At 37.9% G+C, this 27,978-nt stretch overlaps 1 protein-coding gene across 20 annotated transcripts in view; it reads left to right on the top strand.

Annotated features, from left to right (window-relative positions):
* Positions 1 to 24,354, top strand: part of dlg1a (discs large MAGUK scaffold protein 1a) — a 154,139-nt gene extending 129,785 nt beyond the window's left edge. For 11 of the 20 annotated variants that reach the window (XM_053636760.1, XM_053636759.1, XM_053636767.1 and 8 more), the window contains 11 exons: positions 5,341 to 5,455; positions 9,915 to 10,091; positions 13,176 to 13,242; positions 14,776 to 14,875; positions 19,083 to 19,124; positions 19,735 to 19,785; positions 20,295 to 20,396; positions 20,533 to 20,705; positions 20,931 to 21,040; positions 21,401 to 21,492; positions 22,688 to 24,354. In XM_053636760.1, the coding sequence (XP_053492735.1) occupies positions 5,341 to 5,455; positions 9,915 to 10,091; positions 13,176 to 13,242; positions 14,776 to 14,875; positions 19,083 to 19,124; positions 19,735 to 19,785; positions 20,295 to 20,396; positions 20,533 to 20,705; positions 20,931 to 21,040; positions 21,401 to 21,492; positions 22,688 to 22,794 (1,136 nt within the window). In that variant the 3' untranslated portion in view covers positions 22,795 to 24,354. Of the gene's footprint in view, positions 1 to 5,340; positions 5,456 to 9,914; positions 10,092 to 13,175; positions 13,243 to 14,775; positions 14,876 to 15,199; positions 15,311 to 16,100; positions 16,161 to 19,082; positions 19,125 to 19,734; positions 19,786 to 20,294; positions 20,397 to 20,532; positions 20,706 to 20,930; positions 21,041 to 21,400; positions 21,493 to 22,687 lie in introns of those variants that run through there. The other 9 variants (XM_053636768.1, XM_053636776.1, XM_053636761.1 and 6 more) reach the window with 8 other exon arrangements.
* The last annotated feature ends 3,624 nt before the right edge of the window (positions 24,355 to 27,978 follow it).

The raw sequence follows: 27,978 nt of genomic DNA, 5'->3' as shown, positions 1-27,978 counted from the left end.
GGATCGGTACTTCAGTGGCACTCTCATCTCCATGAGATGTCTAGAGCTGAGGGACGTGCCTGTTGTGTTCCTCTTCAAGGTGTTTACTGTTGATAGAATCTGACTTATGTAAACGCATAAATATTGAACCCTGCTGAAATGAAGCTAAAGGTTTGATCTAATAATGTGATGGAAGAAAATGCATTATTTGTCTGTTTTATTGCTTTAGAGGCACTTTCTGTACACCACAAACAGCTGATATTGTCAGGAATTAAGCTGCATATTCGCAGAGAAGTTTGGGAAAATTCCTTCTCTCAATATGAATATGCCTGTCAACTAGACTATTTAAAACTGCGTGATCATAAAGTGCCGAAATGCATTAGCAGCAGCAGCGCTGAGATTTCGCCACGCTGTCACACTCGGGGAAAATTTCCTTTTATGTGTAAAGGAGATGAGTAAAGCGTTAGTCAATATTTCGTGTGAAGAAGATGGGCTTTTGCATTGCATTACCTCAGTGATTGTGACAAGGTACTGAAGAAGCTTATACAAGATCTCTTTGCATCGACTCTAAAATGAACGTATTCCTATATGTAAGATGTCTCAGTTGACGGTTTATTACATGACTTTCATGAAAGAGTAGTTGTTAAGAAGAAAGACCTTTTGGCGAAAATGAAGCTTTGATGCACTTGATACATTATTGTAATGTTAAGTTATGCTTTGTTGGGCTTCGTACTGGAACTCAGATCTTTTAAGATTACCGTCAATTTCATCATCACGTTTATTTCCCGAACATCTACTGCAGTATTCATTGGAAAGATCTCTTCTGTTTATTTCCCAAATACATCCACAGCACTGGTTCATTTTGCCTAAATACAAGTGTTATTTAGAACTAAAGAAAGTGTTATTGATCAGTCGGTAGATTGTATTTGAATGTAATTTGGATGAAAGTGTGCTTTAATTTTTTTCATTTCAATGGATGAATGCTCTTTCTCCCTCTGGCTGTTGTGTATATTGAGGGCATTGACTCTAATCTGGAAAGGATTAGCTGTCTCTTCTGGTGAGCTGTAGCTCTGCAGTGCTCTTATCCTGGGATTGGTGGGTTTGTTTAACAAAGTTCTGCTCTCTCCCTCTGCATCTGACTTTTTTTTTCTTCCCCCCCCCCTCACACAACACTCGAATGTGTGAATGCAGTTGGACTGCATCTGTGACACCGCTTTAATTACTGATCTATTCATACCCTCTATTCTGCACTTTTAAAGTCATAGCTCATATCGTTTCCAAATATGTCTCGTGCTTTAAAAATGTACCAGCTATAATCCATTGAAATAGCAATAATTCTTCTTTTTTTTTTTTTTTTTTCTTTTTAACACAGCTACTTCACACCAGACACGTCGTGTCAAACGTCATGTGCAGCGTCACACCATGCAACCCATCGATATGTCATACGGTTCTATTTTAAGCGTTCCAGTCCTCACCAGCCACGTCACAGACACGTTAGTGAAGTGTAAATTCCAGCTTGTTCACGACACTGCGTTTGTTTTTTACCCTTCAGGTCAATTTTATTTCCACTTGCACGAGTGAAGTGCATAAACTGTATAGAAACCCACTGAAATCTCAAAACATTTTTTAAAATCACACTAAAGAAATTGTGTAGTGTATAGTTTTGTAGCATAGTGTTTGTATGCGATCATCGTCATTTTACAGCAACATGGGGAAACAAAATAAATTCAGATAAAGCGGTTATTCACTGTCTCATGTCATGCTTAGGTGGTTTTCTAGTTGCAGCTGGTAGATCGCAACAGTCAAAATAGGCGTAGTGATTAAGGTTCGAGAGCAAAAAGCATTTAGCAGTGTAAGCTTTTCTTCTGCTTTTGGGACAGTTTGGTAAAACCTTTAAGTAGTTATGCAATTACTATAATATACTATGAGTATTGAGAATATTTCTACATCATGTTCTTATATGCTACTATATAATCATATATTTTTGCAGACTGAGGGACATTTATACAGGAAAGTAAGGAGTTAATGAGCAACCGGTGAGTGTCATTAGTAAGAAGGAGTGTTTTCTCGGCTTGCCTGAGAGTGAGCTTAAGGGGCGGTCACACTGGACTTTCAGCATGCAATGTTTCTTCGGAGACCGCTGCGAACATGGACGGCAACCGGATATGACATCACGTGCCAAGGCAATTACGAATGCACAATAGAAAGTCGTTTTGTACTGTCCACAGGTCACTGCAGTATGTAATAACATTAGAGTAGTAAATATTTCAGAGGACCCTTGAAGCAATTACAAAATAACTTTATAAACATTCGTTTCAGCGTTAAAATATACAGATTTGTTCCTGTATGCAGCGACACTGTAATCAAGGCCACATCTCTTTTCATGTTGATTTTTATATTCTTTAAAAACTGTGTTGTATAATATATATATATATATATATATATATATATATATATATATATATATATATATATATATATATATAATTATAAAACGGACCGTGCGACACCGCTATAATCAGTGCTTCCTCCATTTTGGATTTTCTGAAGAGTTCATGCCATGACGTGCCGATCTTCTATCGGTCACACGTCTTCACGTGATACGCAGTGAATTCGCAGGTCTGAGTTCACCAAAACTTTGGAACGCAGCTTACGTTTCCGGTCTCCAGCGTTCGCATGCATACAAATGGAAGTCTAGTGTGTGGCTGAGAGTAGGGTGCGCTTGTCACCCGGGGATTTTGTTAGCTCTCAAATGAAATGTATTCTATTAAATATGAAACATTTAATATCGCTCTCAAGACAAAATAAAATCCCGGAAATGTAAATCCACCTACTCGCCACCGGGAGACGCAGCTATAAACAGATTAAAATCGAAGTGCACCGTTGCTCTTTCTCCTGCCAGTAGCACATATATGGAAATGCACTTGAGACTTGTGGATTGACGCAATGTATACGTGATGTGTCCGGTGTGGATTCTCAGCTACATGGACATCATTAGGATTGTATAATTCGCGTTAGATATGTTTATATGAGGCATGAAATAATGAGCATTATTGAGAATGAGTTAATCATACTATATACGAGTATGACTATGACTATAATTTTAATTACATGCCTCTGAACCATCACTGGCTGTTTGAGCATATTGGGTCGCTGCTCTCATTTACCTAATGTTGTGCAGTCACGTGGGATTCGAGGGTCTGCATGAGCCGCTGTTCTCTATAAGCACCTCTTCATCCCGATGCTGTTTTCTGCTGTGAGATTAGTTTCATCTGCATCGATTTTTCACTATAGATCTGATCTTGCTTCAAGTCTATGTGTCATAATGGTTTATAATGACCTTTTTTCCACAGAGATTGTGGAGAGAGTAACTTTCGAGAGTGCTGTTGCGTTTGTGTATGTGCATATTTGTTCCCTTTCGAGCTCCAAATTTAGGATATAGATTATGTAGATATTTGCAGACACGTTTAATGTGAGAATGTTAGCTAGTCGTGGGTTGATTGCTTTATTTACTGCCTGATTTTGCTAAACCTCCAAAATTATATATAATAGATATCAGGCTTGCTTGCTTGTTTAATTGACCTGGTGATAATAGGACGTTTCTTAGGGATTCTGCATTAGAGTTACAGAGTTTTCTATTGTTCGTTGACCGTTTATTAAATTTACTGATGTTACTCATTCTGCCCAGTCAGTTACATATAAATATCCTGCATAAGGAGCAACAAATTGAAACAGAAACCAGTGCCAGTGATGATGACAAGGGACAAATGTGTCTGTAACGCAGTATACAGTATATATAGATGAGACAAAAACAAGGTGGGTTATTAATACATGAGAAAAAGTACATAGTGCTGTAAAAGGAGGGGTGAGGTAGAGATGAGCCCAGGGGAACCCTAGGGAATGAATGTTGTCCAAGAGAATAACAATTGTGCAGGGAAGGAATCCAAATGCTATACATATTAAAGCAGAAATAAAGTACATCATACAAGTAAGCAGAATCTTAGCAGAATGAGGTTATTTTGTGTTAATTTGAAGTATTTTTGTACAAGAACAGATTTAACGTGAAGAGGAGGGTGTGCACAAGCACACACACACACACACACACACACACACACACACACACACACACACAGAGTTGGGAGGGGCGTGAGTGCTCGTGTGTAGTTCATTAGCATTTGTTGTGTTGCCCTGCTGTAGGTTCTCAGAAAGAGGCTTTACGCATAGCCACAGTGAATCCAATCTCATTCTCTCCCTCTCCCTCTGTCTCTCTCTCTCTCTCTATCTCTCTGTCGCTCTCCGTCTCTCTCTCTCTCTCCATCTCTCTGTCGCTCTCCGTCTCTCTCTCCATCTCTCTCTCTCTCTCTCTCTCTCTCTCTCATATACACTCTCGCACACACACACACACACAAACACACCCATCCTCGAGCACATAGTTCAGCTAAGCGTGAATTGGGAGCTGGCCTTCAGCACCACAGCATCTTTCCCCTCACACATGAGCGAGTAGTAGCAGAAAGGCGTTCACAGTGCTCTCATCCTCACTTTAACTGAACCGCTCGACCTGCAGAGAGCAAAGAGAACTGTGAGTATGAAGGATTATATGACTAACTGGATTGAACAGGGGATAAAAGGTGTTGTGATGTACCTGTGTGAATTCTGGTTGAATTTTCAGCTGATGTCTGTATCGTGCTGCTTGTATTTGTTTTGTGGGAAATCATTGTTTTTGTTTTCTGAGTTTGCTCTGGTTTTTGTTCTTGCTTCTGAGGTAATAGTTATTTAGTCCTTTTATTATATTTCACATTATGCTGAAATAGATTTGCAGTTTGTATTGACTCACAACAGTGCACATCAGGCAGAAGGAAAGAGCATTAGCAAGCAATTTGGGTTAAAGCAATTAAATAATTCATTGAGAACGTTTTACCTGTCTTGCGAGAGTACAAACTTTTCACATGGTGCAGCTAAGAGTCAGCCAGAATAGCTAAATGTACTAGACTGTCCTCCGGTTATTATGAATCTGTTTGATCTTATTATCACTTTAGCAATAAGAGCTGCTCAGCTGTGTGTGTGTGTGTGTGTGTGTGTGTCTGTGTGGGTGTGCTTGCTATATTCAGGAGGCAACAAGGTTCAACAAAGATTTCAAGTACTATTTAGTTTGAGTGGTTGTACTAACACACACCCCTTTCTCTCTCTCTCTCTCTCTCTCTCTCTCTCTTTCTCTCTCTTTCGCTTTCTCTCTCTCTCTCTCTCTCTCTCTCTTTATCTCTCTCTCTCTCTGCAGCCATTCCATTCTGTCTGTGTAAATTGTTGATGATGCATCATGCAGGACGAATGTGTCACGCTGCTTGTTTTTCTTTGTGCATGCAGAGTACAGCCGTTTCGAAGCTAAAATCCATGATCTCCGAGAGCAGATGATGAACAGCAGTATCAGTTCAGGCTCCGGCTCGCTCCGCACCAGCCAGAAGAGGACACTCTACATCAGGTGAGAGCTCCCCTGCTTCTCTGATAATTACACCACACCTCTTGTGAATTTGTCCTGAAGGTCAAGTCACCTTTCCTCCACTGTGCTGTTTCAACAATGTTATTTTCACAGATCTTTAAGACTTCGGTGTTCTGAGCAGGCAAGGGGCTTTCACTACGTTGTTACATTTTATGCAGATTTTGTGATCTATTTAGTTTTTATCTACCTGGTTCTACGTGAATTTCCATTTGAGTATAAGAACTCTGGATTGAAACTACAGAAATGATAAAACACCATATTATAATGATAACACATTGGTGGAAAATGTCTTTTCTTTTGAGTTTTTGATTAGTTGTGTGCTATTTAGTATACAGTACTGTGCAATAGTCTTAGGCACATGAAAAGAAATGCTGTACAGCAAAGATGCCTTCAAACATAATGAAATTCTTGTTTCTACATTAAAAAAAAATACTATAAAGAGTAGTAAACAAAAATAAATGAAACAAAGTCGATATTTGGTGTGACGACCCTTTGTTTTTAAAAAAATTTTTTTTTAGTCTCAGGTAGAATTAGTGCAGTTTTATAAGGAAATGAGCTGTAGGTTTTATTGAGCATCTTGCTTCTTATTTTTGCAGCAAAACTCAGCAGCCTTCATTGTGTTTTTTGTCTGAAAAGTGTCTCTTAGCACTTAATATGCTGCTTTCTTTACTGACAAACAAACATTTTTCTGTAACATTTAATTTTGTGCTGGAAAGCTAATGTTTCGATAATGTAGAAGCCATAAAATAAAAATCTATAACAAAGTTTGTACTAAATTTTTAAAAATAATAAAAATAGGGTGCCTAAAGCCACAAAAACAAACCACAAACACAAGCGAAATCTTGATCTGATTGGTCAGAAGATGTTGAATCATTTTCAATAACAGCAGCCCTAGCAGTAGTTTCGGCTGAAAGGCAAGTCACAGGTTTATATTAATATGCTCATTCTAATACATTTTCATGTTTATAGTAACAACATGTATGGCAGACACTCCAGATAAATGGATAAAAAATGTGTGAAACTGTTTTCTGCGAGGAGACACGGATATTTAGAAGCTGGAAGGAGTCTCCAGTGTCAGGGCTTTGTAACAGTCAGGGTAAAGCTGTTCTGTAAAGTTTCTCACCACAAGAAAGTTTTCAGAATAGAGGATTTTTCATTAATTTTCATTAGCAGAGAGAGAGAAAATAGAGGCTGGTGACAGAATGATTATGTATACCTGCTATAACGTAATTAATAACAGACTAACTTGTTTAACGGACTTTCCGCGACATTAAACGTAACTGTAAATGGATAAAATGTACAATATTTTACTAAATGAAAATTTGCAATCATTGGCAAATAAAACACTTTGCAATGTGCAGTTGTTTCTCCTACCACCATCAGTGATTATTTTCCTATAAAAGCACACCCTCCGATGTTTTATTCCGTACTCATGGAAACAAAACCATTTCTAGACTTTTCAAAAATGACCTTAAAAGGGCAGAAACATTTGGACTGAAAAATGTTAGTACGAAGACTCTGATTGGTGCAGAGTTTCCAGCATGGGTGTGATGAGACTGCCTTGCTCTGGATAATGGATGATCAGTTGTCCTAACTTTTAAGACTCTGTTATCACTGCAGAAAACTAATAATAATGATTAGAGGCACTGCTGAAGTTGACGGTCTGGGAGCAGCTGCTGGTTAAGGCCAGTCACGGCTGATGCAGCTGGTTCTGCTGGAGAAATGAAACTGCTTCATAAAGACCACGTATATCCTTATACCACAACATTCCCAGAATCATCTGTTTGTTTGTTTGTTTGTTTGTTTTTTACTATACGGCTTGTGTAATCCTGCTCGGAATAGATGAAGCGTAAATGTGCTTGTGTTTGCACTTATGAATACAATATGAATCCATAGCTTTTCTCTCTCCATTGCATCAGTCATTAGTTATAATTATTTCTCCTGCTTTCAGACTGGAATGTCTTCCAGTAGTGTGCTACTGTATCCTGTTTGATGCTGTTTTCAGGATTGAGCTGTAGTTTGGCTCGTAACATCGGGATCCTCTGTGAAGCTGCCTCCTGGCATTACTAGTTTTAGGTCTCTTAACCTTTTCAACATATTTTCCATATTTTCTTCATCCATTCTACAAGTGGTTTAGAGTGTTTTCTGGTCAGATTATATGGTTTATATTACAGCTTGTCTACAAATGTATGTGTGTTAGCACGTTTGCCTTGCACCTCCGAGGTTCAGGGTTCGAATCCCGCCTCTGCTCTGTGTGCACGGAGTTTGCATGTTTTCCCTGTGCATCGGGGTTTCCTCAGAGTACTCCAGTTTCCTCCCCCAGTCCAGAGACATGCGGCGTAGGCTGATTAGCATTTCTGGATTGTCCGTAGTGTGCGAATGGGTGTGTGAGTGTGTGTGCGATTGTGCTTTGCGATGGGTTGACACCCCGTCCAGGGTGTCCCCACATTGCTAGCACAGTTACAATGGCATTTAATAAGAAAATTATTTCAGCCATCTCAAAGAGAAAAGATAAGAAATAGGTGTTAATAAGGGTGATGCATAATTCTTTAATAAACACAAAATTCTACCTGCTGTGGTATAATAGGAATAAAGCATGTCAGGATGTGCTGTTCTAGGTGGCATCATGCCATATCATCGTTGATTATTAATTTTACTATAAAAGCACACCCTGTTGTGTTTATATACTTCATATGCATAGGCTGATTGGCATTTCCAAATTGTCCAAAGTGTGTGAATGTGTGTGAGATCGTGCCCCTTGAAGGATTGGCACCCTGTCCAGGGTGTCCCCCGTCTTGTGCCCCGAGTTCACTGGGATAGACTCCAGGCTCCCCACAACCCTGTGTAGGATAAGCAGTACAGAAAATGGATGAGCGGATGGATTATTAGTTCAACAAATCAAATATTGCTATATTGTATAATTATATTAAAATATTACAATATATATGGTTATATCAAGTTGTTATTATTATTATTATGCTGCATTTTAATGTGTTATGTAATAATGCAATAAAGGCAGTCAGGAAGCACTGTGCTTCATTTAAATCCATGTGTATGGAATTTCTAACTGAAACCTATAAACATATGTAAATACATTACGATCCTTACCAACTGCACTAATTGTATTACACTCAGAGTGTGTACAGTATAAAGGTGATTTTTCTATAATTCCACTGCAATTGAATTAACCTTCTAGCATTCTGAAAGGTGAAAACATTTTAATTTCATTTATTTGCATTTAAATGGTGGGCTGTTTCAGCAGTTAAACCAAAGATGTTAACAGACATAAGTTAAGAGTAACTCCGGACACCTTTAAGAGAGTTCTGAAAATCTCTGTCCAATATGTGTGGAATAACTGCAGCACCAGTTAATGCTTTTATTTTTTCTGTAAGATGCTTGCATTGATGCAGTGACGTTCATGGTTTTTTAATCAAGTTAAAGATGTTGGATTTACAATCTTGGATTTAAAAATGTCAAATGTTAAAATCTCCTCACAAGCTTTTCTGTGTTATGGCTCTCTTCCATTCGAAATGCATGAGCATAGCATTAAATTATTGATGAAAGAGCAGAGAGCAGCTACTCAGGGCAGTTTGGGAAATACATACATGTGTACACTTGCATGAATACATTGCAGAAGTGGCCTACTTATAATTCCCAGTGGAGAAATTAGAATCAGAAATGCTGATTCTACACAAAAAAAGAGGTTGCTATAATCAAAACTGCTTTAGATATTTAAAAATGAATCGGATATATGTTTAAGTAATATCACATGAGCAAGAGTACGGTTATACTGAATATCGGCACGGCTGTGATTCGGCATAGGCACAAAGCCGCAGTGTCTGCCATATATGTACTCACAGCTGTGCCGATATTCAGTATAACCGCACTCTCGCTCGTGCGGTCTTCTTCGTCCGAAGAAGCTACGCTCATTTTATGGCCCGTTAAAGTGGCTAGCTAGCTAGCTCACGTTGATTTGTACATTCCCATTAAAGGAGCATACAGTGAAATTGGCTTCCCTTCTTCCTTTTCATCTTCATCTGATGAGCTTTCATAGTTTAACACAAAAGATATATTCATAAAAAATGTTTATCATTTGCCATGTCTGCTGATGATGATGTCACTAACACTACTTTAGTAACCGTTTCGAACGAGGAAGTGGAATTTTATGTGGCGAACACAGAGTGATGCATACAGTGAAACGTCCCAGTGCAGTTAGTGTTATCAAATTAGTGGACCAGAACTAACTGTTGTAATATTTTATAGTTTATTAACTATTCAATTTGAAATGTGGCTAAAATGGTTTCTTAGGATGGCATGAGAATCCCTCTAGGTTGGCCTGGAGTGTTCAGCTTTTATTTATTTTAAGAATTGCCCAGATGGACTGGCTTAATTACACTTCCTTGTTTTGAAACTCACCGTGTTTTATCATTTCTTCCTCCAGAGCCCTGTTCGACTATGACAGGACGAAGGATTCTGGCCTCCCGAGTCAAGGATTGAACTTCCATTTTGGGGACATCCTGCACGTGCTGAACGCTTCAGACGATGAGTGGTGGCAGGCGCGCAGTGTCACCGCAGATGGAGAGGTGGAAGAGATCGGAGTCATTCCCAGCAAGAGGAGGTACTGCAGCACTCAGCTTCCACATGAACATGTCTCATGCCCTTCCCTATTCCCTTTACCCCAGTCCCCAGTGTCTCTCTGCAGAGCAACTTTGGTTGTACTTGGGAGGATCTTAGGGTTATACTGATTTTTAAATCATTTTAAGTACCAAATTGGCTTAGTTATTCAAAGAAAATATTCATACTCATATTCCCCAGAGAGAAGAAGGCAGAATCAGTTAAAAAGCTTTTTTTTCTTAGCTTTTTTAAAAAGGAAACAGATCCAGATATTGCTGAAATAATAATCTGGTCTTGGAATCGTTACTTAATCCTCAACTTCATCTAGTTACTTACAGTAAGGCTGACTTTTTTTCCCCACTGAGAAATATTTCTGACTCTGCTGTCTGGAGGTAAGATTTAGCAAAGAAAGATTAGCTCCTTTAACTCCTGCTGTGTGGTGAGTGGCAGCTAAACTCTGTCTGACAGCAGAAATACCCTGCTATGAGCCAGCAAGAGAGCAGCTTACAGTCATAACTGACACTTTCTTCAGCCCCATGATAAGCAGAATTGCCATGCTTGTAATATCGTGTAGCAGTTTATATATTTAGTTCAGTATGTATTATTATGTATTTAAGCAAAACTCAGTCCAAAATGTTTGCATTGTGTCAGGTGTCATTTTTAGCATCCACCTATTGTTTTATTGAACAGTCATCCATTTTGTGTATCCCTGTTTGTATGCTCAAGAGGAAGTGCTGGTACATGTATAAAATTACTAGACATGAGCGTGTAATTGTAGTGGGAAACAGAGGCCACCTCACTTTTGACTTTAAATGAGAACGTGGCCGATTTCATATTCACTGAACGACACACGTTTCGCTCTTCAGCTAGAACTTAAATCCAAATTCAAACCCTTATAATGATTGACTCTTTTTAGCCTTTGTTTGTGGTGACAAGCGGCTATCCAGACATTCTAACTACAGTCAATTTTGACTGTAGTACTGATTTATTATTGCGTTTTACAGTCTTTTGGTGTGTGTTGTACGTACTTAACGCCATATGTCTTATGTTTTTATATGAAAGTCATTTACATGAAATCGCGATACATTACTGGATTATAAACTCAGACTGTGCTGTATTTAGTGCAAGACAAACCCACAGTCTCACTGTTATCCAATAATGCACACTCTAATTAAAGCCTTTTTCCAGTGTGATGAAACAAAGTTTGTTCTCACTTCCTGTCTCCAGACGAGGCAGATTGAGAGCTGATAACTGACTTCTCACCCGGTTCTGTTTATGTGCTGCCGCTCTTCTGTCTCTCACCTGCACTGGGTGTGATCAGATGTCAGAGCTGTGTGTGTGCTGCTGTGTGAGATATTTCACCATTCTGAAACAGTGGCGCCTCTGGGAAGAGTGCTACCTCTGTGAACATGGTGGCCCTTTTTAATATAATTGCGTGCGTACATATATTTGATTGAGGAAAGATTAATGAGTGAGTTATAGTCTTAATTTCAAATATAGGGTGTTTGAACAGGGTCACGTATGTATTTCAACGTTTGGCTTCTACTACTATTTGAATGAGGTACTGTAATTTTGTATTGAGACACTATTACTTGTGTGATGGCACAGTAAAACCCCCTCACATGGTGAACTACAGTGTATATATAGTTCTATAAATAAATAAAAAAACAAACAAACATGAGGCTTTCCTAAGCTGAATTGTGTTTTGCATGTATCTCATCCAGAAGTAAGGATCTTGCATTTTAAATTTTGTTTACCACAATAAGAATGAGAGAAAATCTCATTTAAAGATTCTATTCTGACTTTGAGGCAAGAGCATTGCCACAAATGCAATCAATTACACTTGTGTCTGTTTCGCTATGGCACATAGCTATCCCTGAGGCGTAGCTGGATATATTATTTATGAGCATTCAAAATTAGAAGCATTTATTACAAAACTCTAGAGACTGTTGTGTATGAAAATCCCAGGATATCAGCAGTTTCTGAAATACTCAACCCAGCCCTTCTGGTAGCAACAGCCATGTCCCAGTTAAAGTAACAGGACACATTTTCCCCCGTTCTGATGTTTGATGTAAGCATTAACTGAAACGCTTGAGCTGTATCTGCATGATTTTATGGACTGTGTTGCTGCCACATGATTGGCTGATTAGATATCTGCATCTATGTGCATGTGTACATGTGTTCATAATATAGTGGACAGTGAGTGTATATAGATCAATCATCCATAACATTAAAACCACCTGCCTAATATTGTGTAGGTCCTCCTTGGTCCACCAAAACAGCTCTGACCCATTGAGACATGGACTCCACAAGACCTCTGAAGGTGTGCTGTAGTATTTTAACTTGAAGTCCTGTAATTTGCGAGGACCTCCGTGGATCGGACTTGTTTGTCCAACACATCCCATAGATGCTTGATCAGATTGAGATCCGGAGAATTTGGAGGCCAAGTCCACACCTTGAACTCTTTGTCATGTTCCTCAAACCATTCCTCAACAGTTTTTGCAGTGTGGCAGGGCGTATTATCCTGCTGAAAGAGCCCACTGCCATTAGGGAATACCATTGCCATGAAGGGGTGTACTTGGTCTGCAGCAGTGTTTAGGTAGATGATGCGTGACAAAGTAGCATCCACATGAATGCCAGGACCCAACTTTTCCCAGCAGAACATCGCCATATGCTTTGACCCATTCATCTAGCCGTCACAAAGTCGCTCAGATCCTTACTCTTGCCCATTTTTCCTGCTTCCAACACGTCAACTTCAATAACTGACTGTTCAATTACTGCCTAATATATCCCACGCCTTGACAGGTACCATTGTAACAAGATAATCAATGTTATTCACGTCACCTGTCAGTGGTTTGCAATGTTCTGGCTGATTGGTGTACATGTTTACAGTTGTGGTACATTTTTTTTTTTTTGTAACTGAAAGTAATGCAACATGATGTGATAACATCTAAAATTTTGTGATGCTGTTAAAACTGTCTGTCCTGACTTACAGTGACATGGGTGCTTTGGCAGCACTAAAAGCTGCATGCGGAATGACTATTCACCAGCTGTAATCTGAATTCTTCTGTTCCTTCTTGACCATCAGGGTGGAGAGAAAAGAGCGGGCCAGGTTAAAGACGGTCAAATTCAACTCCAAGTCTCGGGACAAAGAGGTAGGTCACTGCAGAAAATGATTCAGATATCATGTAGAGTATAGAACCATCTATGACCACGTATATTTGATGTGAGTTATGCAAATAAACTCTGAGCAGATCATGTGCAGATGCATTTTTATTAATGTATTTAGATAAACAGTATTAATGTCACAGTCACAGCTAAACATTTAGGATAGAATACTGCACCTTTGTCATGTGATAATGTATATTCAAATGCTAAAAATGTTTTCACACCACAGAACTGACAGCTGATTTTCCACTTTATGCCACAAAGGACATTCATGTGCAGGATAGGATTGTGATTTTTTTTTTTTTTTTTATAAATCTTTAAAGCTTTTATAAGTAAAACTAGTGCATTGTACCAGAATGAATGTACAGTAAAATATTGTACTAATCCCTCCTACAGACATAGGCATGCTTGTGAGAGTCTCGTTAAAAGCATGTGACAGGTTAACCTTCACATCTTTGCTGCTCTGTTCTCCATTACTGACCTAACTTGTGCTGTAGTACAAACTCACTTATCAACCGCATATCCCAATGCAACCCCAAATTAAATAATGCATGAACTTCTCAGGTAAACAACAAAGCAACAAACAAAATGAAATATGCTTGCCATTGATGTAAAACTGCTCTGTTCATGCATGGTGGCTGCTTCCAGCCTCTTTTCTCTCCTGTGTGCTGTTTGCTTTCTTATTGCTGTTCATTTTCATATTTATATTTTATTTAATTCACTGCCATCTTTCTTACACTTTTGCTTTCAAATCCATTAATCACTCAGTCAGTTGTAGGCCTGTTTTGCTCTTGGAGCAACCTTTTTATCTGTTATTTCATGAGTGCCAATGTATTTCAGCTCACAATAGTTACCACAAGTAATGAAAGTGCACCGTACCGTATGCGTATTAACTAGTAATCAGTTTCAGTTTTCAAATTTCATTAAGCATGTAGTCGGTGGTCACAAGCTCCATGTGTATGTTTTCATTTACAAAATATTCCAGTGACTTAAAAAAAATCCAATTAATAATTTACACACACCTGAGTTATATTATAACTTTATTATATATTATAATATTATAAATATAAATGTAAAAATGCCATAAATGTTATATTAATTATGGGGAAACTCCTCTTTTCTTTCCTAAATACTTGATATTTTATCTCTATATTTGTTTATGACTAGCGAATAAACTTACATCCTGCTGTTTTATTTATTTATTTGTTTTCATCTAGTTGTTTTACTAGTGAATATTTATTTGGAATTTTATTGGGCTAATATATATCTCTTTTTTTTGTTCTTTTTTTTTTTTTTTTTTTTACAATATGCTAGCTGTTATATGATTTAGTATACTGCAGTATTCTGTTGGCGTTACCACTTTAATAATCTGGTGAATGCTGATGACCTAACGCTCAGATTATTAGTATGCATGTAAACACACTCATCACTGGGGTTCAGTTGGGCATCTGTTCACACCTGTAGCAGACACCTCCCTTCCATCTCTCTTTTTGTTCTCCATCCCTCCCTCTCTTCCTCAGCAGTCACTCAATGGCAAGCCTAAAAAGCACGTCTTTTCACATAAATTCCCCTTCTACAAGAACAAGGAGCAGAGTGAGCAGGAAACGAGCGATGTGGAGCGTAAGTACACCTGTGCACACGGGACAGTGCAGGACAAAGCAGCAACTAACCGCTGGACAAAACACCATACTGCAACTGCAAACATGTCAAATGCCAAACATCATTACAAGGCTTTATACATCAGCTCATGATGTGTTTTTAATCTGAAATTATGATATAACATTAGAAATCTTAATGTAGGTTTGTTCCTTGGGAGGTCAAAATCCTATTCTGTTGCAGTATGGGTGTTTGGTTGTTCATCTGTAACGCTATGTGCAAGTTCAGTAACCTTTATTTTTGTGATTTGTTTTTCTATTTGTGTGCTCTCTGACGACTCCTCCACAGGACCTGAGTGACGACAAAGGCTTGAGTAAGTCATCCTGGACTCCTGCAGTCTTAGATGGCCCCGCCCACTTCTCAGCATGACCTCATTTTCGTTTTTCCTTTCTTTTTTTCCCCACCTTTCGCCTTATAATAATCTAATAAGTAAGCTTTTCTATGAAAAAGTCTCACCACCTGAGCTGGACAGATGACTTTTATTTTTGGAGCAATATAGAAATGACCTTTGCAGGTTTATAAGCTCTGTGACTAATCACACACGGAGTAGGTCGACCTGACATACAGATAAAATGACTACAGTATACCATTATATTCTGTGATCCAGCTGGCTTACTTTGTACCACATGAACATTTCGGTTTAACAGGTTGTAGTTTTGGTTTTGTTTTTTTGTTTTTTACCATATAGAAGACTTTTCAGACACCAGTTATGGCTTGTCATTCAACTTTAATTGACAAAAATACAAAAATGTATGCTCTTTCTCAAATGTGTGCTCTTGCAGCACAATTAAATATTACATGAAATGCTAGAGCAGCATCACAGCATAACATATACATTTATCAGGGCTTAAATCCTGTCTCAATGGCTCTGAAATTGTCAGTGAGTTTATTTATTCATAATTTCATTCATAATTTCTTTATCCTAAGCAAGATTCAAATCAGATTTTTCTTATGATGTCTGGTGTCTCGGCACATTCTGTCCACCTGAATGCTTATGAAGAGTATCTAAAAATAGTGCTAATGCACTACTACTACTCCATCATACTGCACTAAACAGCTTCCTAATGATGCAGTATTACAGCATATACCTAGCCTCTGTTTATTTTACAGTGACTAAGGTTTTTGTCATTAAAATAAGTTCACACTGAGCACCTAATTCTGTCCTGTTGTGTTTTTAACACCTTCTTAGGAAGCTGTGGAAGACATAAGAGCATGGTCTTTTTGTTTCACAACAGCAACAGGAGAGTTATTACAAGATTGACATTTACATTTGCACCGCTCTTGTCTTCATTTGCATTTCAAAGGCTTTTACAAAACACAACTCTAGTGTGCTTCAACTAAAAGAGATTAAAACAAGTAGTTGTACACCTGTCCATTTACAAAGCAAACACGCACACCATATGTTCAAGACGCATCAGTGTTGTTGTTGTTTTTTTAAAAGTATTTTTGTGATCATTGCACACATGCAAAAACAAGACATACTGTAATTTCAACGTATTGCATGTTTCCGGAAGCTTTGTGCCAATCGGTGCGGCTGGTAACATGGCACAGAGAGGAGCAAATGTAAAAAGAGTTTGGGTTTCAATCCATTATCAAGAGAGTTGTTTAAGCATCCTGCCTTATACCACAGTGCTGTTGAATGCTCGAATTTAATTGGTCAAAGTATTACTCTATAGTTCCGGCTGTAATTCAAATCACAGGTTTATATTAATGCACTCGTTCTAATATTTTAGCATTACCATAGTAATAGTAACTTGTTCGCAGGAGCTTATATGGCAAACAGTTGACATGAGCTGAAGCTAGTAGTAATTGGATTTTTTTTTTTTTTATTAACAAAGAAAAATGTCATATGGTGAAAGTTTATATGGAGAAGCTGTAAGGAGATTTAACATTTATGGAAGGATTCTTAGGTGCCAGTGTTTTGTAGTGGTCAGTAAGTTTTATGCAATGGGAAAGTCTTCAGGATAGAGGAATTTGAACTTTCCAGTCCCTGGGTAACATGACAAGCTGCTTTTGAGGGAACAACTGTTTATAGTTGCTATAACTGATGTGATAACAGGAACTAACCTGCCTCACATATATTTCATAACACTAAATGTAACTATAAACAGTTAAAAATATGTCATGCATGAATAAATAAAAACAAATTACTAGAGGTCGACCGATAACTAAGTTGGGCAGTACCTACCGATAACTGATGAATCAACCAATTAAAAACAATAAAAACATAACACTCAAAGTAAAATATTGCTGAACTTTGTTATAAATAACCAGTACTGACTGCACCATGAAAATGGACCGCATTTTTAAATGAAATAAATCTGTAAATATTATATTAACTATTTAAAAATATAAATGTAAATAAAAGATATACATCCAAACTGAACCAAAAAGTAACGCTCCAAATAACAACTAAAAATAGAGACATCCAAAACGAATCAAAAAACACTTCAAATAACACAACAATATTTATCAGTGATAGTTTTTATTTCACCTCTAGAGGCCACTCTTGTACTGTAGAATGACAGCGGACCCTTATCAGCAGCTCCGGCAATGGACGCAACCGGGAAAAACTATCGGTGTGGAGTTTTGGTTATTGGTACTGATTTAATTGGCAAAACCGGTTGACCTCTAAAATGACAGTAGTTGGCAAATTGCTGTGGTATAAGCAAAAATAATCAACTTCAGGGTGTTAACAGTAACTCTGCTTCATGTCAGGCCAGATCATACCACCTCATCATCACCTCAGGATTATTTTCCTATAACAACATGCCGCTTAAGTTCCTCTCCTTCTCTTTACGAAGTGAGTGCACAGTGCTTTTTTGTTAATGGCATATAATTTTACTTGCTTATTTATATCAGATTTTAGCAGTCACTATGACCGGCTGACTCATAGAACTTACAGCAAATATGTTTTCTGTTTAATTAAATTTTATGTTGGCATTTTAGTCGTAGTGTACTAAGCGGAGAGACTTGGATACAAGATCAGCCACAAATCTGAGCTGTCAGAAATGGGACAAGGCTTAGCAGGAAGTCAGGAAAATGCTGTCATATCCCTGCATCTGCGCTGAAAAAGGGTCTCACTTTTTTTTTCTTTTTTCTTTTTTTTTTTTTTAACCAAAATGAGTTTGAAAATTCCACTGTGTTGTCAAATTTCGAGTGCCACACCCTCTTTATGCTCATCCACCAACAGCATATTAATAGCAACAGTACACAAACAAGAAAAAAAAATGGCTTTCCTACAACCAAAATCATAACCTGCCAGTGTTAACCAGCACATTGTCCTTGCATTGGTACAAAAATAGACCCCTTTGTGTGAGATTTCTCCTCACATAACGATAAGAAGTCTTGCCTGTCAATCATATTGCTTTTTGATTGAAAACACTCCCCCTATGCACTAGTATTCCAGTGAGTTAGCCTAGGCAGTTCACTTTTGCTGTGTTTGGGGGCATGGCTTTTAAGGTGGTACTATTAATTTTAGATAACTTTCCCCAAAAACTCTGACTGGTACTGACTGAGAGGTTATGGCACTTCAATCGGTCATCCTCACTGTCCATGTTGTATTAAAGGGAGAGGATCTGTGTTTGCAGTCTCACTGAAACATCTGTCTATGGTGGAGTTGTGTGTCTCAATATACAGTGTACCATGGCAGTGTTAAAATCCTCTGGAGACCATATCTATGTTGTGCTATCAAACGTATAAAACAAAGACAAATTTATTACATGCGAGTGAGCTTGTTTTTCTACAGTGGTGCATTTCAGAATTTTCTTCCCTTTCTTTAAAAAAAAAAAAACCCACAAAAAGGTCCAAGCTCTCGCACCGCTTGTTCTATTTCAGTGGTGTGAACTTGCAGCAGAAACTGGAATTAAATTGGAAAGTGCGAGATGATTAGCGGTTTCAAGGGTCTCACAGATCTGTAACACTGCCATCTGGTGGTCACTGAAATGAGTTCTGTCTGAGTTTTATCTCACTTCCAATCCTGAAGGTGTTTCACCATCTTAACACGCCTCAAAGAGCTAACTAAGTGCTGTTTAACGATGCAGAATTGGTGTGTTAGATCAGAGAAACATAGCCTTCAAGACTGGAATTGAGAATGTGTGGTTTATCTCCTGCCTTGTGTTTTCTTGTGTGGCTGAGTAGTGCTGCTTATGTTGCCCTTTTTTGATTTCAGAGCATGTAACCTCTAATGCCAGTGATAGTGATAGTAGCTGCCGTAAGTGTTTTCCTCTCCTCTTTTGTCTGTCTCTGTGAGATGTGTTTGTTTACCATGTTTTTATATTTTCTCAGTCTTCATTGTACAAAAGTTCTACAATAATCCCAGACGTATTTATTAGCATAAAGGAATGAATGTATCATGAACAGGGTAACTATGTCTATCAGCACTTTTTTTTTTTTTTAAGATCATGGCCTTGTTTTGAAAACCATAGCCATTAAATTGAAACCGGATACGACCTTTGTTATCAGCGACCTGACTCAGTTATCCAGGTTGTTTATGCTTTATGACTGGTGTTCATACTTCTCTGAATTATTACCTAATCACTTGAACGATGTGCATCAGCAGATTTAGAGTACAAACCCTTCCTGAACTTTCCTGTCTACACACGATAATCCCATTCTTCTGTTAGAATGAAAAGCTTTATATAATATGTTTTGTCATTTGAATTTTGTAGACTGTGCATAAAATATTTGAATTTCCGAACAGACATGTTGAAAATGCTACGCTACTTCTCCATTGAGGAGACATGCTATGCAGACAGATTTACATCAACTAATTGTACATCTTAGACATTTGCTAAAGGCTTTTCTTTCCTCTGTTTTTCCAGGTGGACTGGAAGAGTATGTTCTATCATATGAGACTGTGATTCAGCAGGAAGGTAAGTATCTTAAGGAGTGGCTGGTATAAATGGGCTAGCAGTGATGAGCCCTCCAAACCCCCTCCCTGGTCGTTCAAACTAGGGAAACATTGTCCAATCAAAGTACAAATTACACAAACGGACACAAGACAGAATGGTAATGTTAGTGGGATTCTTGTTTTGTTTTGTTTTTTAACAAAAGAGTTACAGCTTTTCTGTTTGGTATTTGGAGGAAATGCAGCATGAAGCCAGTATAACATTACAGATATGAGACATAAACGTTTGAAATCATGAATACAGCCTCATGTCTGTGTTTAAGTGTGTTTGTGTAATAATTTGGGCCGCATAATTCTTATTATGCTATTGATGAGGTCACATGATTTATTGCCTTGCTTAATTAAAAATGTTTCATTTTCGAGCTATCGATAGATATTAGATTTTAGCCCTCCATCTAATATCCGAACCAGCCGTCACTGCTCTAGGCTATTTGATCATGAAAGTTTGTCATCAAATTGTCTCTGACTTTGCAGTGAGTTATGCTCGTCCCGTGATTATTCTGGGCCCTATGAAGGACCGGATCAACGATGACCTGATATCAGAGTTTCCTCATAAATTTGGATCATGTGTCCCTCGTGAGTACCGTGTGCATGGTGTCCTTATCACTCATACGCCATTCCATCTTCAGACTTTAGACAATATGCCATGATTTGCTGTTTAATCTTAATGTGGATATTAATCTTAATCCTATCATCTCCCTCCCTGGTGCAGACACAACCAGATCAAAGCGAGACTACGAGGTTGATGGCAGAGATTATCACTTTGTCGTGTCTCGAGAGCAAATGGAGAAAGACATTCAGGATCACAAGTTCATAGAGGCGGGCCAGTACAACAATCATCTGTATGGCACAAGTGTACAATCAGTACGAGAGGTCGCAGAAAAGGTGACGCTCTTCTCCCTTTTCCCACATGCTGTGTGTGTGTGTGTGTGTGTGTGTGTGTGTGTATGTATGTATGTATATATATATATATATATATATATATATATATATATATATATATATATATATATCTCAGAAGTATAGTATATACAATTAGTATAACACAGTACTAAAATAGAAATTGTCGTTGACACAACATTTTTTTCCCTTTTGTCACTTTTTTCTCAGGGTAAACACTGCATCCTGGACGTCTCTGGCAATGCTATCAAACGACTCCATCTAGCACAGCTCTACCCAATTGCTGTGTTTATCAAACCAAATTCTGTGGAAAATATTTTGTAAGTCTGTGCTGTTCTTGTGTTAAATGTTTAACTGTTTTAATACACGATCTTTACATGGTACTTTACCTCCATTGCATTTATTTTTTTAATGATGACTCACTTCACCGCAGACCATTTCATACATGTACTATTTACTGAGTTATGGAATTTTGTAGAGAATGTGTGTAATTTTGCTTGTATTTCCTCATTTGTAAGTTGCTTTGGATAAAAGCGTCTGCTAAATGAATAAATGTGAATGTAAATGTCATTTACCTGAAAAGAACACTGGTTGATAAGTGATCATAGCATGAAGTTACTAGGTAAAATTGCATTACTGAGAAGCTATCATTTATGATTTTTTTTTTTTTCCCTCATCAGAGAGATGAATAAAAGGCTAACTGAGGAGCAGGCCAAGAAGACGTTCGACAGAGCTATGAAGCTGGAACAGGAGTTTACAGAGCACTTCACTTGTGTGTAAAATAGATGGTTACTCTCATTCCACATGCACATCTCACGGTGTCTTTTTACGTGTCTTGTACAGTATATGGCCAAAGGTTTGTGGACACAAAGTCGGAAGCACACAGTTGTATAGAATGTCTCTGTTTGCTGTAGCATTACAGTTTCCCTTCACTGGAACTAAGAAGCCCAAACGTGTTTCAGAATGACGGTGCCCCTGTGCACAAAGCGAGCTAAATGGTAAATGGCGCACTTATAGAGCGCTTTTATCCAAAGTGCCTTACACTGGTTCTCACTCACCCACTCACACACCAATGGTAGCAGATCTGCCATGCAAGATGCTAACTTGCCAACTTGGGGTTCAGTATCTTGCACAAGGACACTTCGGCATGTGGAGTCATGTGGGCCGAAAATGGAACCACCATCCCTTCGATTAGTGGACAACCCGCTCTACCACCCAAGCCACAACCGCCCCCACAGAGCTCCATGAAGACATGGTTTGCCAATGTTGATGTGGATGAACTCAAGTGTTCTGCACAGAGCCCTGACCTTAACACCACTAAACACTTTTGGGATGAACCGAAACTGACTGAGCCCCAGACCCCCTCGCCAACCTCACTAGTGTTTGAATTCACTAATGTTCTTGTGGCTGAATGAGCACAAATCCCCACAGCCACACTCCAAAACCTAGTGGAAAGCCTTCCCAGAAGAATGAAGGTTATTATAACAGCAAAGTGAGGCTACATCTGGAATGGGATGTTTGAAAAAACACAAACTTTTAGCCATATAGTGTATGTCTCTTTCATCACTCTAATTATTTAGTTTAATGAGCTTCAATAGATTCATTTAGTATATTGAGGTTAATTGGAGTAATAGTTTGGCCTGGAATTTAAATGATGCAATTTTCCCTCAGCTAAATTCAGCCGGTTTAGCAGACTTTCTTTTGGTGGTGTTTTTTCCTGTAATGATGGAGAATAATCAGATTTTACACATGTGCACGCTCATACGGAAACCACTCCTACACAGTGCATTGGTTCCGTCATCCCTGCTGCTTCCTTTTTACTTATAATACCGAAAAAAAATATTTTCTTTTACTTTTTGGTATTTTCTTGTCTGTAGATTTGCACCTTTAGACCTTTTATACTGCAATTCCTGTCCATGCATTAGTGTTTTGGTATGATATACCCACTCTCTTTTCTTTTATCCTAGCCATTGTACAAGGGGACACCTTGGAGGAGATCTACAACCAGGTTAAACAGATCATAGAAGATCATTCTGGACCATACATCTGGGTGCCAGCCAAGGAGAAATTGTGAAATAGATGAAGTCAGAGGGAACCCCCCCCCCTCCCTTTCCTTTTTTTCTTTTTCTTCTTTGCTCTTTGTTTGGGTGAATTGAAATAGGAAATGCTCTAGTATCCGATGGCGTGTTTGTGAGATTGGGCAGAGATGGTCCAGCACATCTCATTAAGACTCAATTCTGGAACGTTGTGTTTCCAGATTTCATGGAGAAGTGTTGCACCTAACCAGGGCCTCATTGGGAGATTATATGGTACAGCTTCCTTAATGTTTAAGGCAGGTGACTTTATAGATGGAAGAGATTTTAATGCATACTTGGATTTTGTTTGGAATTTTTTTTTTCTTCATATAAGAGTGCATCAAAAATGCACTCGTGTACGATCACTTGGAGCGGCACTTTGCACGTTTTAGCACTAAAAGCATGTTTTGGATGATTCTGTTCTAGTTAACCTACGTTGATTTTAAGTTTTTCTTAAACATATATTTGATCTACATTAACCACAGCCACAAAATAGTTTTTGGGGGTTTTTTTCGATCATATTGTATACTCCCTATGATCTTATAATAGGATCAAAACATTTAACTTATGCAACTATCCAGCTTCTAAACTGCACAAACAGATGGATGGCTTGACTGATGACCTGGCACAAAATATGATGGTTCAAGAATTCCTGGGTGTTTTCTGCTGATCAGGGTGTTTCTGAGTGTATGAATTTGAGGTTTACAGTGGCTTGGCTGAACATGTTGTTTAAAATTCAGGTGAATGTGTATTTTAGGACATAAATTCACAATGCAAATGTTAAGAGAATTTACTGTACATTGGGATTTTAACATGTATTTAACCCTGAGTATACTGCCTATTTTGTTATAATAAAAACTCTATATTGAGCTTTACTTAAACTCTAAAAATATGGGAATAATTATCTTTATATTGAATAAATATATATGAAAATATATCAATCTATATAAATATTTTAAAAAGAATATATTTTCCTTTACTTTCACCATCATCTCTTTACTTCTTTTTTTTTATTTCTTTCTCATGGCCCTCAATGAAGATGTACCTGGGCCGAGAGGGCAGTTTTCTTTTTTTAATTTTTCTTTTTTTTCCCTCAAATGCAGTCGCTAGCAGCTCATTCTCCTCTGCCCTCTCTTCCATGTGAATCCTGTCTCACGTGGTGTGCATGGTTTTAAAAGCAATAGTATTTATAATACGTGTGTAATCAGTACAAGAGCTGTATTACGCCTTTGCGTTTTCAGCCAGAGTTGTGAAGATGCCGGGTTTGTTGTTGAAAGTCAGCAGAAGCTCATAAACCCTATCCTTTAGACCCAGTGTTCACTCTTAGCTGGACAGAGTGTCTCTGAAGCTCTCTGAAACACAAGCCTTTATTTCTCCACTGGAGGGCCAGCTCTCACTTTCATTCTCATTTGGAGATGATTGTTTTCTAAAAGACTGACTCGCTTCCATTGGACCACAGCTTTCTAACACATTTTTGACTGGACATTGTAAATAATCTGATCTGATTCATTTCATTTGTCAGAAGACAAGAAGTGCTAATAAACAAATCACACACTGTTTTTTTTTTTATGAATGTATCTTTCTTTATGTCGTTAGGATAAGCGTCTGCCATTTTAACACAGAATCAAGTACGTCCTGTGATGATCACAGCTAGTGTTTCTGGGTTTTGTTGTTTTTGTTGTTTTTTTTAACTACATAGATCAGTTTTGTGATTGGAGAATCTGACTACTAATCTAATGAATTATTTTATTGATATTGAGGAAATTTAGATTTACTTTGGATTACTTATCACGCTGGTTTATTTGCGTTCATATAGGCTACTTGTATAGAATAATCTAGTACTGATTTAATAAAAACATGAATTTATAAATGCATGAAATAGAGCAAAAGAATTATCATTTTTGGGTCTAATCTAGTGAGATGCAGATGAAGCACTCTATAATGTTAGTTAAGATTAAAGATTATATATTTTTAATCACAAGGTCATATCTCGTATTTAGGTTGCTTATTCATGAAAGTATGCATATCTCACATTTCCCTCCAGACCTAGCTATAATGTTTAACGAGCAGTCTCGTCTAATTATGTACATTTAATCTGTAACTATCAAACAGCATATCTGCTTGCACTTTTTTTTATTTATGGTGCTGATCTAAGCAGGCTACCTTCCTGTTATAAAATAATAACCCAGAGAACCTCTGTAATAATCATGAACTTTATTTTATGGTTCATTTTACTAAAGCAAACGTACGTGTCAGTATGCTGGGGTTGACTTGTGGTTTGTGCTGCAACACACTGAATCATATTTAATGAATTAAAGGGTAACGCTTGAGAACACGGGTCCGTCGTTAATGATTAACTACACAGGAAGAAATTAATAATGCAATATTAACATTCTAGTAACTGCTATTAACTAACTAGAAACTCTGATTAACAAATTAGTAAGTAATAGCACACTGGTGTATGCGGTAGTTCACTATTAGCTAATGAAAAATTTCTTTCATGTCTCCTGGAGAACTTCGGTTACTGCACACAACCTTGGGGTAAACATGGACAATCAACTGTCCTTTTCTTCTCACATTGCTAATCTGACACGCTCATGTTGAGTTCTCCTATAAAACATCAGAAGGGTTCATCCATTTCTATACATACAGGCCACTCAGGTGCTGGATCAGTCTCTTGTCATTTCAAGACAGGATTAGTGCAACTTGCTCCTGGCAGGTCTTCCTCTGAGCGACATTTGACCTCTGCAACTGATCCAGAATGCAGTTGCTTGACTGGTTTTCAACCTTCATAACTTCTCCCACACCACCATGCTGCTACGGTCCCTCCGCTTAGATTTAAAACACTGATGCTTGCATAGAAAGCCAAAAATGGACCAGCACCCATTTACCCCAAAGCACTTCTTACACCCTGCACTGCACCACACTTCCTCTGAACCTCTAGCACCACTCGACTGGTCCAACCATCTCTCAGGGTACAAGGAAGGCATGCATCAAGACTCTTCTCTGTTCTGGCACCTAGGTGGTGGAATGAACTTCCCCTGTCTGAACAGCTGAGTCACTGGCAGTTTTCAAACCACGTCTAAAGACCTAGCTCTTCCTAGAGTACTTAAATTAGCATTTTCATTAAAAAAAAAAAAAAGAAACATTTTGTGTGTTTTTTCTTACTATATTACCTCCCAACAGAGTTTTGTGACTGATGGTGTTTTTAGTCTGTGACCTAGTGAACCAGTATCGAGATGTATTTATTGATAGACTTCAAAGCACTTCTGTAAGTCGCTCTGGATAAGGGCATCTGCCAAATGCCCTAAATGTAAATGTACTAAGAAACTATATTAATAACTACAATTTCTTTCATGCCTCCTGGAGAAGTACTAAGAAACTATATACAGTTTCATAATTCATGAGAAACCACTACTGTTAACGAATAGTCAACATTGTTTACATAATCAATAGGTAATAGCAGACTTGTGATTTGGGTAAGCTGTTGATAATTAGTACATCTTATCATTCCTCCTAGAGATCTAGTTACTAACTATGGATCATTGTAAAGAATGCACATTTCGGGATCTTACTCCTGTGGCCAACTTTCCGTCATCCCTTTGAACTTCACCCTTATTTGTAATCATTTTTTCCACATTATTATTATTAATATGTAAAGAGAAGACCGCTTAGGTCCACACCTCTCACTGAATCATTAGAGAGTCATGGAGTCTACTGGAACATTTCAAGTCATCAGCCGTACCCCAAATGCCAGACAAATTGTAACCTATACAGTGATTTATTTATTGAACGTACCTCACAGAAATACACGGTTCTGTGTAAGTCTTCTGCCTCATAGTTAGAATAGGATTAGGTTTTCATTAATAACTTCTGAAAGAATCATGGTAGCACACTAGTAATGACTTAAGTGTTACTACATCCTTCAGAAGGAATTACTAACCAAAACCTTAAAAAAAACTTCAAACGCTTACAGTGACTACAGTATTCGGTTGCACGTGATATTTATTCATCATAACTGTGGGGAAAAACGCATAAACTTTAGTTGTTGTTTTTTTTGTTTCCGTTCACTCAACGGTTTACATATCACTACATATTAAGAATCAGACTCGGTTTTATGTTTCATTCAAATACTTTATTAATTCCAATGCATCATTTAACTAGTTGGAGTGTACACATTCACTTACTTTATGTTGTACTGTACACATTCTCGTTAATACTGTTTTATTTGAGTTAAGTTATGGTTGTGTTGGATGAGCTGAGGAGTTGATGGCTGGTGTGCGGAATCTCCGATGGAGTCCGTGCGCATTAAAGACCGACACGCCGCATTCACTGATATTTTTAGTTCCTCTTGCCGGTAACAAGAGGCAGATCGACTGTGGGGAGAATGCGATGTTTTGTGTTCGTTTTCTTTACTTTCTTGTTCATAATTATGTATTTCTTTATTTATTTATTCATTTTTTATATCTTTATTTCAATTATTCAGCTGGCTTTGTCTTTAATGTTATACTTTGAAGTTTGTATTGTTGTGTTTTGTTTCCCCCCTGTGTATCTAAAGTGGACTAGTCCGTCTGTATTGCTGCCTCTGTTGATTTATTTGAGTTTAGTTCTGTTCAGTTTGTAATGAATTGAATATGATGTGTCCCGCGTCACAAGTTGACCTATTTTATAAATATTGATTTTGATTATTTGGATTTAATTTTATCTATTTGTAAATATATGTTTTGGGGCGGGGGGGAGGGGGGGCACTGTGTCCCTTGTCCCTGGTCCCTTGTACCTTGACTGCCTTGGTCCCTAACAAATAGCTTTCTCAAATCTGCTATTACCTATTGATTCTGTAAACAATCGTGTTTATTCTTTAACAGTAGTGGTTTCACATTAATTATGAAATATTTATATAATATATATAATTTCTTAGTACTTCTCCAGGAGGCATGAAAGAAATAGTAATTATTGATTAGCTAATAGTGAACTACTGCATTCATCTGTGTGCTATTACTTACTAATTCGTTAATCAGAGTTTCTAGTTAGTTGATAGTAGTTACTAGAATGTTAATATTGCATTATGCATTTCTTCCTGTGTAGTTAATCATTAACGACGGATTGTAAAGTGTTACTAATTAAACTCCTAATTATACCCCTACCGTGGGTGTAGGAGTTAACTGAGCATTATAGGAGCTAAT

This window comes from Ictalurus furcatus, chromosome 11, assembly GCF_023375685.1.
Source record: "Ictalurus furcatus strain D&B chromosome 11, Billie_1.0, whole genome shotgun sequence".
In the NCBI taxonomy this organism is placed as follows: Eukaryota; Metazoa; Chordata; class Actinopteri; order Siluriformes; family Ictaluridae; genus Ictalurus; species Ictalurus furcatus.
Note: the sequence above shows the minus strand (reverse complement) of the source record. Positions and strands in the feature narration are given on the sequence as shown.